Genomic DNA, 18171 nt, shown 5'->3' on the forward strand with positions numbered 1-18171 from the left:
CCAAAGCATCCTTGATTACAGCAACTCTAGGTTTGAATTTGTGTGTGAATAATGACTACTACCCACACTTATTAAGATTCTAAAGGACTCTTCCGTTGATGGGAGTCTAACAGAAAGAGCTTGGAGGGAAGCAATCCTGCCTGCAAATTGGTTTTGCCTTCTGTGGTTCTCCCCTAATTTCTTACTGGTTCTCAGAGCTATTTTACCTACTTCCAAAATAAATAAATAAAAAATCCTGCAATGTTCCTACTTTGTAAATAAACAATCGATATAGCTCAGTGCTTGGACTTGTAGACTCTGGTATTGTGTATACACAAGACGCACACCACAACTCCCTAAATGTTTGTTGATTGACCCACTGAAATTGAAGTACTGACTTTCAGATGATTATCTCAACTGTAGTTGATCTGGTGACACAACCCTGCTTCCTGAAACTGAAGAGGACCTGAGGCACTTGCTGCAGAAGGTTAAGGACTACAGCCTTCAATATTGATTGACGTTCAGCGTGAAGAAAACAAAGATTCTCACCCCTCGGCCAATTGGCAGCTTCATGACAGATGATGAAGAGCTTGAGATTGGCTTCCACAGTCAATACCCTTGGTACCAGCAGTCAGAAAATTAAAAGACAAATTGCACTGGGAAAGTCTGCTGCCAAAGATCTCTCCAAAGTACTGAAGAAAAACAATGTCAGTCTGGAAACTACGGTGCATCTGCTATAGGCCATAGTCTTTGCAATTACTTGCTTTGCATCAGAGGCTGGACAATGACTAAGGATGATAGAAGGAAAATTGATGCCTTTGAGCCGTGGTGCTGGAGAAGAGTATTGAATATACCATGAACTGCTAGAAGAACAAACACATTTGTCCTGAAGAGGGTGGAACCAGGCTGCTCTTTGGAAGCAATGATTCTGAAGCTGTCTGACATACTTTGGACATGTTGCAAGGGGAGGACCAGTCCTTGGAGAGGGACATCATGATTGGGAGGGTGGAGGGATAGCACAGGAGAAGACCCTCGATGAGATGGATTGATTGAGTTATTGGGGTAATGGTGATAGGCCTGTCGGAGACAGTAAGATTGGCAAGGGATAGAGCAGGGTTTTGGGCTGTTGTACATAGGGTCGCTGTGAGTTGCAGGTGAGACGGCACATAACAAGTTGATCTGATGAGAAAAACCAATTAGCCAGGCTTTGCAGTGGTCACCAGGGAACTGCCTGGTGATAAGAAAGCTGAAATGGTCAGGTGAGAAAAAGGGAGCTTGCTAAAGTGAACTTGGCAGAAGTCATCATGGCTTGCCTTCGTTCAGAGAAACTCCACACTCAGCCAGTCATTCTTGTTTTAAACTGCATACTACACACTGTTACTGACTTGACCCAACATGGCAGAGGTCATCAGTTAACTAATGAAGATGACCTCTGTCACCTTCCTGAGAGCCTGCTGTGGTTCCCAAGTCCAAAGGCTGTGTCCTGAGCTTATGTGAGTCACATCCTATTAGCACATTTAACAGGTTAGATGACAGCAGCAGCCCAGTGATCCTTTAAAGTGTTAGAGTAAGTTAATAACTTTGAGGTGTTTGCCACAAAACAGCCACGAAGAATGAGCTAGAGTCGGCCAGGCAGGCTGCTCACTGGTCGGTCTGCTTAAAGATGTCTTTTCAGGCTACAGTCAGTGAACAGTGGGAAGAAGGAACACTGAACATGCAGGCTGCTCTCCTTAACCCCAGAGCACATCAGCTGGCTGGCCCAGTGGTACCTGGGACCTGCTCGGCCCACAGGGACCCACCCCACTTTTCCAGGGCTCAGTGGCTGGACTGCCCGGTGACAGCCCTCAATGAAGGCTGGAAAGAAAGGAGCGAGCCCACACTGAAACTGAAGTGTGGATTAAGGGGCTGCAGTCACCACTGCTGCTGAGCTTCTCTGCTTGATCTTGCTAGCCATTGCTTGGCAACTGACCAGATCCCACCTCCATGAGGTGCTGGGGTACAATCCTGCCCAGTCCTGCTGCGACCTCAGCCACAGCTCATTTGCAAATGATTACTGAAGAATGACCCTAACCTGGGACAGGGGCCCCTCCTGTGGCCAGAAGTGCCTGCACAATCATCCTGAGCTGCATTTCCTCATCAAAGACAGAGGGAGGAGCTGTAGGTCTGAGGCAGAGTCCAGCCTGTTGCTCCAGGCTCTGTGGCACCTGCCCAACTACCACCCTCAGAGTCTTTTCTACTGGTGCTTTTTATCTGTAGGTGTCTCCCCGGTCCTTGCAGGAAATTTTAGATCCTCTCGGATCTTTGCTGAAGTTTAAGCCACCGAAAACCCCCACAAAACTCCCTGCCACAAAGTCGTCATGGTTTTTTCAATCACTTGCTATGCATTTGAGAGCTGGACAGTAAATACTGACGAAGAATTGATGCCTTTGAGTTGTGGTGTTGGAGAAGAATCCATACATACCCTGTGGACTGCCAAAAGAACGGTTACATATTGGTGAAAGTGCAACCAGAATCCTTGTTGGAGGCAAATATTTTGTGTTGTCTCTGTGTACCTCTCATGCTTTGGACATGTTGCCAGGAGAAGTTATTCCTTGGAGAGGGAAATCATGCTTGGAAAGATGAAGGGTCAATGAAAGAAAGAAACAAAGAAAAAAGACCCCGAGATGGATTGGCACAGTGACTACAACAATGGGTCCAAGTGTGTCAGAGACGATGAGGATGGCACAGGATAGGACAGGGTTCAAGGCTGTTGTTCATCAGGTCACTGGGAGTTGTCCTCAGACCAAAGGCGCCTAACAACAACAGAGTCAATTCCTACTCATAGCGTCCGTCCATTGGGTTTCCAAGACCATAATCTTAATGGTAGGAGACTACCCATCTTCCTTCCATACTGCCTAGGTCACTGAACTCCTGATCTTTTGGTTAGTGGTCTAATACATTATGTACTGTGCCCCCACAACTTAGTGAGCACATCCAGGGCAGTGTGTGTCTGTTGAAATATGTCAGTTGGTATGCCATCAACTCCTGCAGCCTTGTTTTTTTGCCAATTCCTTCAGAGCAATTTTAACTTCTTCCTTCATCACCATAGGCTCTTGCTCATATGTTATTTCATGAAATTCCTCTGTGTCAGCCAATTCCTTCTGATACAGTGAGTGATTCTGTGTACTCCTTCCATCTTCTCTTGATACTTTCTGGATCATTTAACATTCTACCCAAAGTATCCTTAAGTATTGCCACCAATGGCTTGAATTTGTTTTTCGGCTCCTTCAGCTTAAGAAACGCTAAGTGAGTCTGGCCCTTTTGATTTTCTGACTCCAGCTCTCTGCACATTTCATTATTGTGTCTTGCTTTGTTGTCCCGAGCTGCCTTTTTTGAAATTTTCTTTTCAGCTCTTTGATTTCTTCCTTTAGCTTTGGCTTCTCAGCACTCTAATGCAATACTCAGAGTCTCATCTGACATCCGGCTTGGTCTTTTCTTCTTCTTCAGCCTTTGTAATGATCTTTGCATTCTTCATGGACGATTTTCTTTGTATCCTCCCAGAGCTCATTTGGTCTACTCTCATTGGTGCTCAAGGCCTCAAACCTGTTCCTGAGATGGTTGTGCTCACTAAGTTGTGCCAAGAAATTTTGAGGACAGCCAGCTGGCCCACTGACTGCAAAAGATATTTGCTCCCATTCCAAAGAAAGGTGACCCAACAGAGTGCAGAAATTACCAAACAATATCATTGATACCACATGCAAGCAAGATTCTGCTGAAAATTATCCAAAAATGTTTGGAACAATATGTCAACAGAGAACTGCCAGATGTGCAGGCTGGATTTAGAAGAGGTCGTGGTACTAGGGATTTTATCGCTAATGTTAGATGGATCTTGGCAGAAAGCAAAGAATACCAGAATCTTATCTGTGCTTCATTGACTATGCAAAGGCTTTTGAGTGTGTGGATCACAAGCTGTGGCTGACTCTGAGAAGATTGGGAATCCCAGAACATTTGATTGTGCTAATGCAAAACCTATACTTGGACCAAGAGGCAGTCATCAGAACAGAGCAAGGAGACACTACATGGCTCAAAATCAAGAAGCGGGTCTGTCAGGGATGTATTCTGTCTCCATACCTTTTCAATCTGTATGCAGAACAGATCATCCAAGACATTGGGCTGTATGAGGAGGAATGTGGCATCAGGATTGGTGGAAGAGTCATCAACAACCTGCATTATGCAGATGACACAACCCTGCTTGCTGAAACTGAGGAGGACCTGAGGCGCTTGCTGCAGAAGATCAAGGACTACAGCCTCCCATATGGACTGAAGCTAAATGTCAAGAAAACAAAGATTCTAACCACTGGGCCAATTGGCAGCATCAGCATGGATGGTGAGGAGATTGAGATTGTTAACAGTTTTAATTTACTTGGCTCCACAGTCAACACTCTTGGTAACAGCAGCCAGGAAGTCAAGAGATGAATTGTTTTGGGAAAGTCAGTTGTGAGGGACCTCTCAAGAGTACTGAAGAGCAACGACATCAGGCTGGAGACTAAGGTGTGCCAGATCCGGCCTTTAATCTTTGCAGTTACGTGCTATGCATCAGAGAGTTGGACAGTGAATAGGGATGATAGAGGGAGAGTTGATGCCTTTGAGCTGTGGTGCTGGAAAAGAGTGTTGAATATACCATGGACTGCTAGGAGAACAAACAGATTTGTCCCGGAGAAGGTGAAGCCGGAATGCTCCTTGGAGTCAAGGATTCTGAAGCTTCGTCTGACATACTTTGAGCATGTTGCAAGGAGGGCTTGGTCCTTGAAGAGGGACATCATTTTTGGCAGAGTGGAGGGGTGGCAAAGGAGAGGAAGACCCTTGGTGAGATGGATCAATTCTGTGAGTGGAGTGGTGGGAATAAGTGCATTTGAGGTGGCGAGGTTGGCACAGGATAGAACGGTGTTTAGAGCTCTTGTACATAGGGTCGCTATGAGTTGCAAGTGACTCAATGGCACATAACAACAAACAACTGTGCCCCCAAGGCTCCCCATGTTCACTGTAGATACCCTTACTACCACCTTTAACCATCAGCCCATGTTCATTCTGAGAGCCTTGTTGTTGTTAGGTGCCATTGAGTTGAGTACAACTCCTAGTGGCCCTATGAACTGTATTGAACCCCGTCCTATCCTGTACTATCTTCCCACTTCCTGACAAACGAAAGCCTATTTTGACGGTCGCCATGTCATCCACCTGGTTGAGGATCTTCCTCTCCTTCGCCAACCCTCCCCCTTCCCAGCATCATGTCCTTCTCCAAGGAAAATCCCCTCCTAGCAACTTGCCCATGGTATGTGAGGCAAAGTGTCATCATCCTTGCCTCCAAAGAGCACTGTGACTGTACCCTCTCCATGACTATTAATTGGTTTCATTTGGCCGTCGTTGGGATGTTCGGTGTTATTCTCCAACACCACAGCTCAAAGGCATCAATTCTTCTGTCATTCCCTACTCACTGTCCAGCTGTCAGATGCATTGCAAGTGATTGGAAAGACCATGGCCTGAATCAGACACACCTTGGTCTGCCAACTGACATCATTACTCCTTAATAACTTAGAAAGGCCGCTAACTGCAGACTTTCCCAGTGCAGTACATCTCCCGATTTCCTGACTGCTGGTTCTAAGGGTGTAAATTGTGGATCCAAGCTGTTGACAGTTTCCATTTCTTCTCCATCCACCATGATATTGCCCGTTAGTCCACTGCTGTTGAGTTGATCCCAACTCATAACGAGCTGATAGAGCAAAGCTGCTAGAGCTGCCACCTGGGGTTTCCCGGGCTGTAGCTCTTTATGGAAGCAGACTGCCACATCTTTGTCCCAGATATTGGCTGGTGGATTTAAATTACTGATGTTTGGGCTATGGCCAAGCACTGGACCAATTTGCTACCATGGATGCTGAGAACCTATGAAAGGAATCTAAAGCATCCTTCCCAAGGACTCTACCAAAGAGAGATTGTCTATCTCACCGTGGTATTTGAAGATCCACCAACAGCCCCCTTGTCACTGACCACTTAGGTCTCCTATCTGCAACTCCACAGCACCTGGACTGCCGTCCATCTGACAGACAGCCCTAAAACTGGACAGCACGTGTTTAATTATGGCTTGGGGGCAGGTTAAATAATGTTCCTGCACACAGGAGTGGATTTACATGGGTAGACAGGACATGAAGCATGAATCACTAAAGAACAGAGCCAGGGGAGAGCTGAGTGCTCTACTGATACTCAAGAGCACACGTGTAGCTAAAGGCATCATAACCCTGGAGCAGATTTCTGAGCCTTTGAGCCTCAGTGTCCCCGTTTGCAAAATGGAGATAATAAGAAACTGAGATCTCTTACTGACACACTTGGTGAGCATCTTATGCACATGTTGTGTGTGGTTATGTGCTGTCAAGTCAGTACCAGTTCACAGTTGACCCTTCATTGGTTCTCAGAGGCAGTAAATTGTACAGGAGGAGGTTGCCCATCTTCCTCTTACAGAGCACCTGGTAGACTTGGACCATGTGCCTTTGAGTAGTCAGTATTACTACTTACTACTAGGTCAAAAGAGCTTCTTTTATGCCAACAAAATATGTAAGTGTGCTAAATAGTCTCTGCAGCTCAGGAGCAAGGATGTCAGTTTAAAGACTAAGATACATCTGACTGAAGCCATATTTTTAGTCACTTCGTATGCATGTGATAATTGGACAGTGAGTAAGGAAGCTCAAAGAAGAATCGATGCAATTGAATTGTAATGTTGGAGATCTTGTGGATTGCATAGAGAACAAAGAAATCTCTCTTCAAAGAAGTGCAACACATGGACTTTGTGCTCCTTACAAGCAAAGACGGTGGAACTTTGTCTCACATACTTTGGGCATGTTATCAGGAGGATCATGGGAAAGGATGTCATTCTGGGAAAGGTGCAGGGTCAGCAAAAAGGGAGAAGACCCCTTAAAGAAGTGGATTGGCACAGTGACAGCAACAGTGGGCGTGAGCATGGCGGAGGTGGTGAGGCTGGTGCAGGACACGGCGGAAGGTTGATCCGTTGCTTGTGGGGTCTGTGATTTGTGGCTGACATGATATAGAGTCACATAATTATTAGCTGTTGACTGTGCCAAGGAGGGCCATGAGCCTGTGCCTGTCTGTCAGGCAGATTGCACAGATAGGATGTGGTGTGAATGTTGACACAGCTCAAATATAGGTGTGGGTCTGGCCAGAGAGAGGGCCATGGGGAGAGGGGTACGCTGAGCATGGGGTTGCCGAGATGGGGTGGTTTCAGAGGAGCCTGCATTAACCTTTCTTCTTAGAGTGAAAATTCAGAAATGTAAATAATTAAAAGCCAACTAGGAAGCAGGCTAGGGACACATGTCAGAGAACTTAGAGAGGGAAATGTGTCTGAGGGGACTGTGGAAGCTGTATGAATATTTTAGCTAGAAGAGGATGGTCTTCTCTTGTTCTTGTTATGTGCCATCAAGTCACCTGAAACTCATAGTGACTCTATGTACAACAGCTCTGAAGCCTGCCCTGTCCAGAGCCTTTCTCACTGACTGTCAGTCTATCTCATCCAAGGTCTTCCTCTCTTGCGCTGCCTCTCCACCCTTCCAAGCATGATGTCCTTCTCTAAGAAAAAAAAAAGAAATGAGATGCAAACTTTTGTTTGTTGAAATGACACCCCTAGATCCCCACAAAGCCGTGTGGCCGGCATGAGGAAGACCGTCTGTTTTCTCCTTGATTTCAGGGGAAGGACATGTACTTGATCCTGGAGAATGACACGCTCAGCCTGGTGGACCCCATGGACCGCTCCGTGCTCCACTCACAGCCCATCGTGAGCATCCGCGTGTGGGGCGTGGGGCGTGACAACGGCCGGTGAGTGTCCTGCATCGCGCAGCCTCGTGCCCCTTCTTAGCAAGGTTCCCAGTCTTATCTTAATGTAGATTGTGGTCTCTACTGCCATTATGCATCACTGATTAGTACTGAGCAGTAGATGCTATTTTGTTGTTGTTGTTATGTGCCATCGAGTTGCCTGTGACTTATAGCAATCCTACATACAATAGTCCTAAACCCTGCTCTGTCCTGTGCCAGTCTCACTGTCTCCGACACACCTACCCCCGTTACCCCAGTCACTGAATCAACCCATCTCATTGAGAGTCTTCCTCTCAAACGATACTACTTGGAAACATAAAAAACTAAAGAGCATGTGTATTTCCCTGCTTCACACACCCTGCAGGCTACTTCCCAGCCTGGTTTCTGTAACTCACAGTTTTTGGCAACTTTGGATGCTGCTGTCAAGTTCTGCATATTTCATTCAGTTCCTGATCTCCTGCTCCATCCATCTAAGTCCCCACCCCTTCAGGCACTTTTCTGCTGCCTGTTTTCATTCTCTCTTGCGTTCTGTTGACTTTCCACCATTTCCAGTCCTCTGCTCCCGTATTTCCCTCCACTTCCCTGGTAGAGTTGTACAGTCTTTAAGGAGAAGCCTTCAATCTTTAAGTCATGAATATTAAGAAATTTGAGGTTGGCCAAAGTGAAAACTTCCAATGGATGAAATTTGGTTTTGCTTTGACAACATTTTTAACACAGAAAACATCAGTTATGTCACAGTGCCATTTTATGTGTCTTCTAAAACGCTTCTGCAAATGTACCATCTTGTATTGATAAAAAGTGCTGATTGGTTAGAGTTGTGAATTTTCCAGAGCTTCAAGCTTGGTCTTCCTGGCTCAGTTATGGCTGCTGACACAGAATCAGAACGGACCTGAATTTGTAAAATGTGTGTCAGCTGGAATGAGGAAGAGGGAAAAGGGCATCCATTTTCTTGGAAGAAGGGAAGTTACTGGTTGATACTGGTAGGAACGATCTTTGCAGTGTGTGTGAGTGAAGTAGCATGTACTTTACATAGATAACAACCTGATCTCTTGACTGGCAAAGTTGGAAACAGTGATGCCCGGCTCAAAGATGGCAGTAGACCACACTGCTCTGAACGGGTGCCACTCGGCTGTCCTGACAATAATCCAGTCTCCTCTATCAGGCTCCTGACGAGTCCACGACACCTCTTCTCAGGCTCTCGTTCCATGCCTTCAGCTGTCCTTTTTCTTGTTCTTGTTAATCTGTTTCATCCACATTCTAAAAAATTCATATCTGTTCTGAATTCAGGGAGCTCTGGTGGTTTAGTGGTATGGAGCTGCGCTGCCAACCCAAAGGTACATGGTTCTAATTCACCACTTGCTCCAAGGGGAAAAGATGGGCATTCTCCTCCCATGCCATTTACTACCTCTGAAAACCTGGTAAAAGGTCAGCGGTGAGTTGGTCCCAGCTTCACAGTACACAAGAAACCAATTCAAATGGACTCAACATTCTGGAATCTCTTTGTTCTTCAAGATGACTGTGAACAAGGAAGCTCAGGTTTCACCTGTGTATTCTAGCAAATGTGGTCGCACACACATCATACATGGATACCATTGTTAAGTAAGTGGGCTACATGAAATACATTTAACTCTTACAGTCAATCTTTGGCTATTCTCGAAGTGCAGAAGGATTGCCTGGCATTTAGGGGTGACTGCCAGGGTAATTGTTGTGAAATTGTTAAGCACCATTGAGCTGGAACTGACCTACAGCTGACCTTCCAGTGCGTTTTCAGAGGCTGTTAATTGCATGTGAGGAGATTGCTCATCCTTCTCCCGTGGAGCAGCTGATGGATTCGAACCACCTGACTTAAGTATTGCAGTACACTTTCTTACTATGAGGCCACCAAAGTTCCCTGCTAGAATAATTAGTTACCACTTTAGTGAAAATTGAGATTATTGTTGTAAAAGTGGGTGAAATCTCCAACAGCAGAGAGCTGGCTTTGCTGCGCTGTAGGTTGCTCCCCGCTGCTCTCCTTGATTGTTGGGCCATGTGGGACTCTCCTAAGGCATCTGTGTGGTCCTATCACAGCCGTGGTGGTGTACCAGACTGGACCATAATGGCCTTCTTTGTCTGTTGGTCTGACTCCAGGGCCTAAGGCAGAACAGAGAGATTTTAGTTGAGTGTTTCTTAACCAGAGATGACACATTTTATGCTGGAACCGGGCACGAGAAATCCTTGTAAAAGAGAGAGCTGACGTGTCGTCAGACTGAATAAACTTCCTGCAGGTACAGAGTGTCGTTGGGCTTTCTGTTAACAGGTGTGATGAGATGTGACAGCTGGGCCAGGTGCTTTGAGGGGGACAAGGAGGTGGATTGTGCACACACCTGTGGATCATTTGCTGGGCAGAGCTGTAACACTGGAGGTGGTGCGTTGGCATGGCTTGATTAATTTTACAACGGAGATCTCTAATAATGTTTAGTTGTCATTAAAGATCTTTCGCTTTGGTGGAGAACCCTTAGTGTGACATGCTTGATCCTTTCCTGGTTCCTACCCTCCGAGTTTTGTTTTTAAGGCATAAACCAAACTGGAGATTATTACATTATTGTGCGCCTAGATAGGGCTTCATGTCAGGTGGAGGAGAACTGCCCACAGAGTAGGAGTCGGTTCCAGTCCTGGCCAAAGCAGACCACTTCATTCTTTAGCCAAACAGCGGGTCGGTTCAAACCAACAGCCTTGTAGCAGAATGCTTTAACTAGTACACCACAAAGCCTTCATTCAAAAGGTTAGATTGTGAGTATATTATGAAATAACAGGTTTTCAGCCCACTCCAAATCTTTAAAGTGAAGCCAAAAATAATTATGGTATAAGACCACTACTATAAACAACTAAGGAAAAGTTTAATGCAAACAGAATCAGTCTTAAATGGGAAGGGAAGAAGGGAATGAAAATAGCTAAGTTGAGTGAAACATGGGTTCATTAGACTTTGTTGGTTAGGCATGAATTACATTAATCAGAGGTAATTAATGTTGTTGTTGTTGTTATGTGCCGTTGAGTCATTAGCGACTTCTAGTGACCGTGAAACAACAGCCCTAAAACCCTGCTCTAGCCTGTGCTAACCTTATTGACTCTGACACACCTACCCCCATTACCTCAGTCACTGAGTCAATCCATCTCATCGAGGGTCTTCCTCTCCTGCGCTGTCCCTCACCCTCCCAAGCATGATGTCTCTCTCCAAGGACTGGTCCCTCCTTACAACATGCCCCAGGTGTGTCAGACAAAACTTCAGCATCCTTGTCTCCAAGGGGAAGCCAAGTTTCACCCTTTCTAGGACGAACCTATTTGTTCTCCTGGCAATCCACGGTCTATTTACTCTTCTCCAGCACCGCAGCTCAAAGGCATCAATTCTCCTTCTGTCATCTCTAGTCATTGTCCAGCTTTCTGATGCACAGCAAGTATTTGCAGAGACTGTGGCCTGGATCAGGTGCACCTTAGTTTCCAGACTGACATCATTACTTTTCAGTACTTTTGGAGAGGTCCCTGACAGCAGATAAGAAAAACCAATATGATTTATAAGCTTTTCATCCAAATGCAAAATTAATTAATTAATTAGTAAAGAATAAGGAGTCAAAATAAAGGGAGGCCAAACACTACGTTATTTAGACACCAGTGGACAGAATTAGTCTCTGAGCCTTTCCCCATTTGTGAAATGAGAGTAATAATGACAGAAAACAACAAAATATAATCATTTGCACGGTGATGCCTGGACAGCCAAGGCTGGATGAGTGTTAGCTTTTGATCTTTTAAAGCAACGCACAAATTATGAGGCTTCCTTCCATGGGTGTTATTTGCAGTTGAGTCAGAAGAGACTCATAGCTAACCCTCCAGCAGATTCATGTTGTTGTTGTGTACCATTGAGTCGAAACGCACCCACAGCTGAGTCTCCAGCAGGTTTTCAGAGGCAGTTCATAGTGCGGGAGGAGGTTGTTCATTCTTTTCCCACAGAGCAGCTGCTGGAATCAAACTGAGTGCCGTTGGGATTGCAGCACAGCATCCCACCACTAGGCTATCAGAGCTTTCCCAGCAGGTCTATCGAGACTGTAAATCTTATGAGAGATTTCTCATCTTTCTGCTGCCGAGAAGCTGATGGGTTTGAACCGTGTGTTTTTGGGTTAGCAGTGCAACTCCTTACCACTAGGCCACGGAAAGCTTCCAGAGAGGACTGAGGATTTTAAAAAGATTAGAATTCTGGGACTTCAAAGGCAAACTGTCATTTTGTTGCAGGCTGTTGCAGACACTCATGAGTTCTGTTCTCCTGAGAAGCAGAAAGCCTCCTCCCATGATGCAGTGTCCATTCAGTTACCTTGCTTTGGTTTTTGAAACAGAGGCCATGTTACTAGTGTTTTTAAGCCATTTCTAATCCTCACCTTGTGAGCAGTTCAGTGTAATTTACAACTGTACTAGCATTTCCTCCTTGACCACAAGCATCTCTGCAAGCTCGTGAGGTTGCTGGGAGCCCGTGAGCTGGCTTGCTTTAGGAGGCACTACGTTAAAAAACACGTTTGTCAAGGAAAGGTTCTATTTCTCCCCATTGGTCCCCTGAGTTTTCATGCCTTAGAAGAAAGTGCCTTTGTATTCCTGCTTTTCCCCCCCTTTGCATTTGATCCCCTTTTTTTTTTCCTTAACAGCAATTTACAAGAGCAAATTCAATTTGTAATGCTAGGAAGGAAAGGGGTGGGTGTTTTTTTATAACTTTGCATGAATAAAACATAAAAGTGTTTCATTTTGCTTGGGAAAGGGAGTCTATTTCGCATTCTCTTTTGTAACTTTCCTTCCTAAGAAAATGGTCTCTCTTAGGGGATTTCTTGATGTGGTTAAAATGGCTAAGTATGTATACTAGAGGCTTGGAGGTCACAGAATCTTTCTTGAAATTCAGAATGCTTCATTGAGCTGTGTGATTTCAAAATTTATTAAGGTGTTTGGGGCTTAGCATTTTCTTAAGCCTCACAAGTGGTGGTGACTTGGTTCAAAGACTTTTTTTTGTAGTGTTGGTTTACCTAGGTTGGGAAAAGATTCTGTTAAAACCCCTAAGCTCTATCGTCAAGGTTAATTCAGGGAAACCTCTTACTAAGAGCAGCATTTAGAGTTGCAGTGGCATCACATATAGGCTGTCTGTGGAGTTTGGCTTGTTAAACACTTGGGCTGAAGTTTTTATCTTCTGGTTAAAGAATTATGCATGCCTATGTGTGTTAATGTGTTTCCATTCAAACCTCCTTTGACCTCCAGTGCTGCACAGGGAAAGACCTAGTGATTTTCTCCTGGAAAGACTATTGCTGCTGTTGACTGGTGCCATCCAGTCGAGTATTACTCATGGCAGCCCTAGGAACAGCGGACCTAAACCCTGCCCCGTCCTGTGCCATCCTCACCATCTCTGACACACTGGTACCCATTACTAATGTCACTGTGTCAGTTCATCTCATTGAGGGTCTTCTTGTCCTTCTCTGACCCCACATCTTTGAAGCATGATTTCCCTCTCCAAGGAATAGCTTCGTCTAGCTGCGTGTCCAAAGCGTAAGAGACAAAGCTTCACCATTCTTGCTTCCAAGGGTCACTCTGGCTGCACTCTTTCCAAGACGTTTTTGTCTATTCTTTTGGTGATCCATTGGATATCCAGTACTCTTATCTAACACCCATCAGTTCTTCTTTTGCCATCCTTTTTCACTGCCCAGCTCTCTAGTGGACAGTGGGTTACTGAAAAGATGATGACCTGAATCAGGCGCACCTTAGTCTTCAAATTGACTTCATTGTTCATCATCATTTTGGAGAGGACTCTTAACAGTGTACTAGCCCCCAGTGCAATGTCTCCTGATTTCCTGACTGCTGATACCACAGGAGATGAAATCATTGACAGCTTCAATCCTTTCTCCCTCTATCATAATGTTGTTGGTTGGTCCTATGGTGTGGGCCTTTGTTTCCTTGGTGTTGTGTTGCAACCCCTACCAAAGGTTGTAGTCTTTGTATTTTTACAGTGAGTTTCATATGCTCCTCGCTTCGAGCTAAAAAATAATCCCTCCTGTGCTCCATCATGTGCAGTCACCATGAGTTGAAATCACCATGGCAGCACCTAATAAAATCTCTTTCCTTCTCACTGCCATCGAATCAGAACCAACTCATAGCTGACTCTCAGGTGAGTTTTCAGAAGCTGTAAAAGGAGATTGCCTATCTTTATCCTGAGGAGTCATTGTTGAATTTGAACCACACTTGTTATGCATCAGAGAGTTGGACAGTGACTAGGGAGGATAGAAGGAGAATTGATGCCTTTGAGCTGTGGTGCTGGAGAAGAGTGTTGAATGTACCATGACTGCCAAGAAAACAAACAGATTCATCCTGAAGAGGGTTAAACCAGGCTACTCCTTGGAGGCAAGGATCCTGGGGCTTCATCTGACATAATTTGGACATGTAAGGAGGGACAGGTCCTTGGAGAGGGACATCATGCTTGGTAGGGTGGAGGGACAGCGCAGGAGGGGAAGACCCTCTATGAGGTGGATTGATTCAGTGACTGGGGTAATCGGGATGGATGTGTCAGAGGCAGTGTGATTGGCACAGGATAGAGCACGGTTTAGGGTTGTTGTACATAGGGTCACTATGAGTCACAAGCGACTTGACGGCACATAACAACAACATCATCTTTGGGTTTACAGTGCAAGTCCTTACCCCCTAGGCCACCAGAGTTCTCTGAACAACAACCATTTGTAAACCTAACTATGTAATACTTAGATTAACTATAAGTGGACTCAGATCTCCAACTAAAAGGTTAAACACCAGTATTCATAGATTTCTCAGAGCTTATTTCCAACTAAGCTTATTGGACGTAAGCTCTTTCTTAGCTGTCCTGGTCTTAAGTCTCTTTTGATTCCAGTAAGACAGATCTCAAGATTCTAAGGGACAGGGATTGATAAAAGACCAGTTTCTCTAATCAAATGCAGCACCAGGAACAACAGGTGGACTTCACCTGTGTCTATGGGATCTTTTCTTCATGGGCGTGCAGTCATGCAGGTACACTTTGGGAAAGGCCACTGTGGTCAGAAAACTTGCATTTAAATTAGTGGCCATCTGTACGAAATGAGTGATGTGTCTTTCTGTGTGTGTAAAGAGAAATAGTTTTAATATGTAGCTATTTTAAATAGTGGGTTCCATTGGGCCTACAGAGATAAATATAAAATTCCTTCCTAAGGAATAGCTGCTATAAGCAGCAGCCATCGTGCTCAACTGTTTGTCGACGCACACTTCTGTGGTCAGATTAAACTTTTGATGCATGATATTGTTGGTTCATGTAGTTTATATAGAAGAACTTCTTTCTTAGAAGGTGTTTTATACATCTGTTTCTTATAAACAGTGTATCAATCAAAGCTGACTGTGTAATAAATGCAGGGGAATAACGAGTCTGTTCGCTTCTGTAAGGTCTTGTTGTTATTGTTGTTGTTAGGTGCCATCAAGTCGAGTATGACTTGTGGTGACACTATGAACAGCCATCATGAACCCTGCTTATCTGGTGCCATCCTCTTCATGTCTGAAACACTAGAACCCATTGCTGAAGTCACATCTCATTGTGTAGTCTTCTCTCCTTTGCTGAACCTCTGTCTTTCCAAGTTTGATGTCCTTTTTTTTTGAATAGCCTCGCCTAGCTACATGTCTTAAGCATGAAAGACAAAGCTTCGGCATCCTTTCCTCCAACTTTGAAACTTCTGTGGGCCAGTTCTCCTCTGTCCTCTAGGCCCACCATGAGCTGAAATTGTCTGTATGGAAATGGATTTGAGTTCTGGGGTTTTTTTGGTAACATAAACAAAACATCATACTTACTTTCCTCAAATCAGTTCTTACTCATACCACCTGTTGTTCGGGTTTCCGAGGCTGTAAGCTGTAAACGGAGGAGACTGCTCATCTTTCTCCCTTGGAGCTGCTGGTGGGTCTGAACTGCAGGAGACAGGAAACCTCTGGGTTAGCAGTGCAGCGCTCTATGGGCTACACTACCGGAGCTCCCCAGAATGATAGGTTACTGGCCCAAGAGTTTACTCATAAATCTCCTAAGTTTATCTTTGACTTTGACCTACATTTAAAGAATAAAGTTTCAATTATACAAAATATTTACTTCATATTCTCTTCTCTAAGGGTATTCTTAAATGGTTTTATGTACCAGGACCCACGTTTGACTTGTTATTTTTAAAATCTGTACACAAGAAAACCAAAGAATAATGACCAAGCCCAGTTAACAAACACTCTCAAACATTATATCAAGATAACTACTGTGGTGACTACAAGATGCAAAATACGTTCTATTAAAATACAGGGTTCTAGGACTTCAGCATTATTTTAGGATTCTGTTACTCTAAGCAATGGTACTCTCAAAAAGATATGTTGTTATACTTATGTGCCGTTGAGTCGCCTGCAACTCATAGCGACCCTGTGTACAACTTCCCTAAACCCTGCTCTATCCTGTGCCAATCTCACTGTCTCCAACACATCCCATTACCCCAGTCACTGAATCAGTCCACCTCATAGAGGGTCTTCCTCTCCTATGCTGTCCTTCCACCCTCCCAAGCATGTCAGACGAAGCTTCAGAATCCTTGCCTCCAAGGAGCAGCCTGGTTTAACCTTCTCTGGGACGAACCTGTTTGTTCTCCTAGCAGTCCATGGTATATTCAATAATCTTCTCCAACACCACAGCTCAAAGACATCAATTCTTCTTCTATTGTCCCTAGTCATTGTCCAGCTTTCTGAGGCATAGCAAGTGATTGCAAAGACCATGGCCTTTATCAGGTACATGCACCTTAGTCTCTAGAGTGACACCATTGTTCTTCAGTACTTTGGAGAGGTCCCTAATAGCCGACTTTCTCATTGCAATATGGCTTTTAATTCCTGGCTGCTGGTGCAAAAAGTGTTGACTGTGGAGCCAAGCAAACTAAAGCTGTTAATGTCTTCGTCATCCATCCTGATGCTGCCAGTTGGCCCAGTGGTGAGAATCTTTGTTTTCTTGATATTGAGCCTCAATCAATATTGAAGGCTGCAGTACTTGACCTTCTGCAGCAAGTACTTCAGGTCCTCCTCAGTTTCAACAAGGGGGGTTGTGTCATCTGCACAACGCAGATTGTTGAATCTTCCTCCAATCCTGATGCCACAGTTCCCCTCATACAGAGGTGGGTAACGTGCAAAGCCTCTCTTCCCCGTGGCTCTTGACGCCCTTCAGGACTGCCCTCTCGACTCCCAACCCCTCTGCCTAAGCCTCAGCCCTAAGAGGGGCAAGGGCTTCCCCCCTCACCCTCGGTGCCATGCTCACAGAAAGCTCCAGCAGACTTTTTAGAGGCTGTAAATAACATGAGATGACATTACCCATCCTTCTCCCTCAGAGCAGCTGGTAGATTTTGAACCTCATGTCTTTGGGGTGGCAGGGCCACTCCCTGCCCACCAGGCACCTGTTCACCTCTAACCAACGTGAATCACTAGCTGGAGGCTCTGAGCTTGGAGCAAGAACGACTTGTTCCTTCCGGTTTGCTTCCTCCCCTGCACATGTTACCCCAGAAGTGCTTCTTCATCCCATTTTCCTCTTGGCAAAAGCCAAATCCCGTTAACTGTTTCTCCAGGACTTGGAGAAGCACCGTATCCACTCTGCACAGGCCCTGCCTCAGAAACCCCAGCACAGCCAGCCGCTGTGGCCTCATTAAAGATGTGGGGTGCCTCCAGAGCCGTCTGCCAGGCAGTGCCTCCTTCTCAGGCCTCAGAGGTATTGCCACGTGGACTCTTCTCTGTTCTTCAAGCTTCTGTTTTAATTCCAGCTTCCTCCCTTTGTTCCCCAGCCTTATGGATCCTAGCACTCTCTTGACCATTGCTGTCTCCGTGATCCTTTTTTTTTTGCCATTTTAGTGGTTGTTGAGGGCTGTGGCGTTGATTCCGATTCTTGGCATCCTCATGTGGCAGACCCTTAACTGCCTTGTAGGGCTTCCTTGACTGTTCTCTTTACAGAAGCAGACTGCTACATCCTTCTTCCTTGGAGCCAATGTGTGGGTTCAGTTCACAAACCCTTTGATTATAGGTCAAGTGCTTCATCATTGAGCCACTAGGGCTCCCAGTTACTAGTCTTTATTGTCACTGTATTGAGACACCTGATGTGGTTTCTGTGTCCTGGCTGGCCCTGCCTACACACTTCTTTATCGACCCCTAAGATTGAATTGGGGAGCTCTGGAGGCATAGGTCACAGGGAGTTTCACTGTCGATCCAAGGGCCAGGCATCTCTGGTGATTGGAATCCATCATTGGCTCCGCAGGAGAAAGATGGACAGGCCTTTCCTGTTACACTTTACAGCCCCAGAAA

The 18171-nt window shown here is 45.3% G+C and overlaps 1 protein-coding gene across 1 annotated transcript in view; it reads left to right on the forward strand.

The window, feature by feature from the left end:
• Window positions 1-18171, forward strand: part of APBB2 (amyloid beta (A4) precursor protein-binding, family B, member 2) — a 256008-nt gene that overhangs the window by 152847 nt on the left and 84990 nt on the right. The window contains exon 8 of the mRNA XM_006898190.1: window positions 7706-7833. Coding sequence (XP_006898252.1) covers window positions 7706-7833 — 128 coding nt within the window. The remainder of the gene's footprint in view (window positions 1-7705; window positions 7834-18171) is intronic.

This window comes from Elephantulus edwardii, unplaced genomic scaffold (genome assembly GCF_000299155.1).
Source record: "Elephantulus edwardii isolate Elephantulus edwardi_28Jun2011 unplaced genomic scaffold, EleEdw1.0 scaffold00222, whole genome shotgun sequence".
Taxonomy (NCBI): domain Eukaryota; kingdom Metazoa; phylum Chordata; class Mammalia; order Macroscelidea; family Macroscelididae; genus Elephantulus; species Elephantulus edwardii.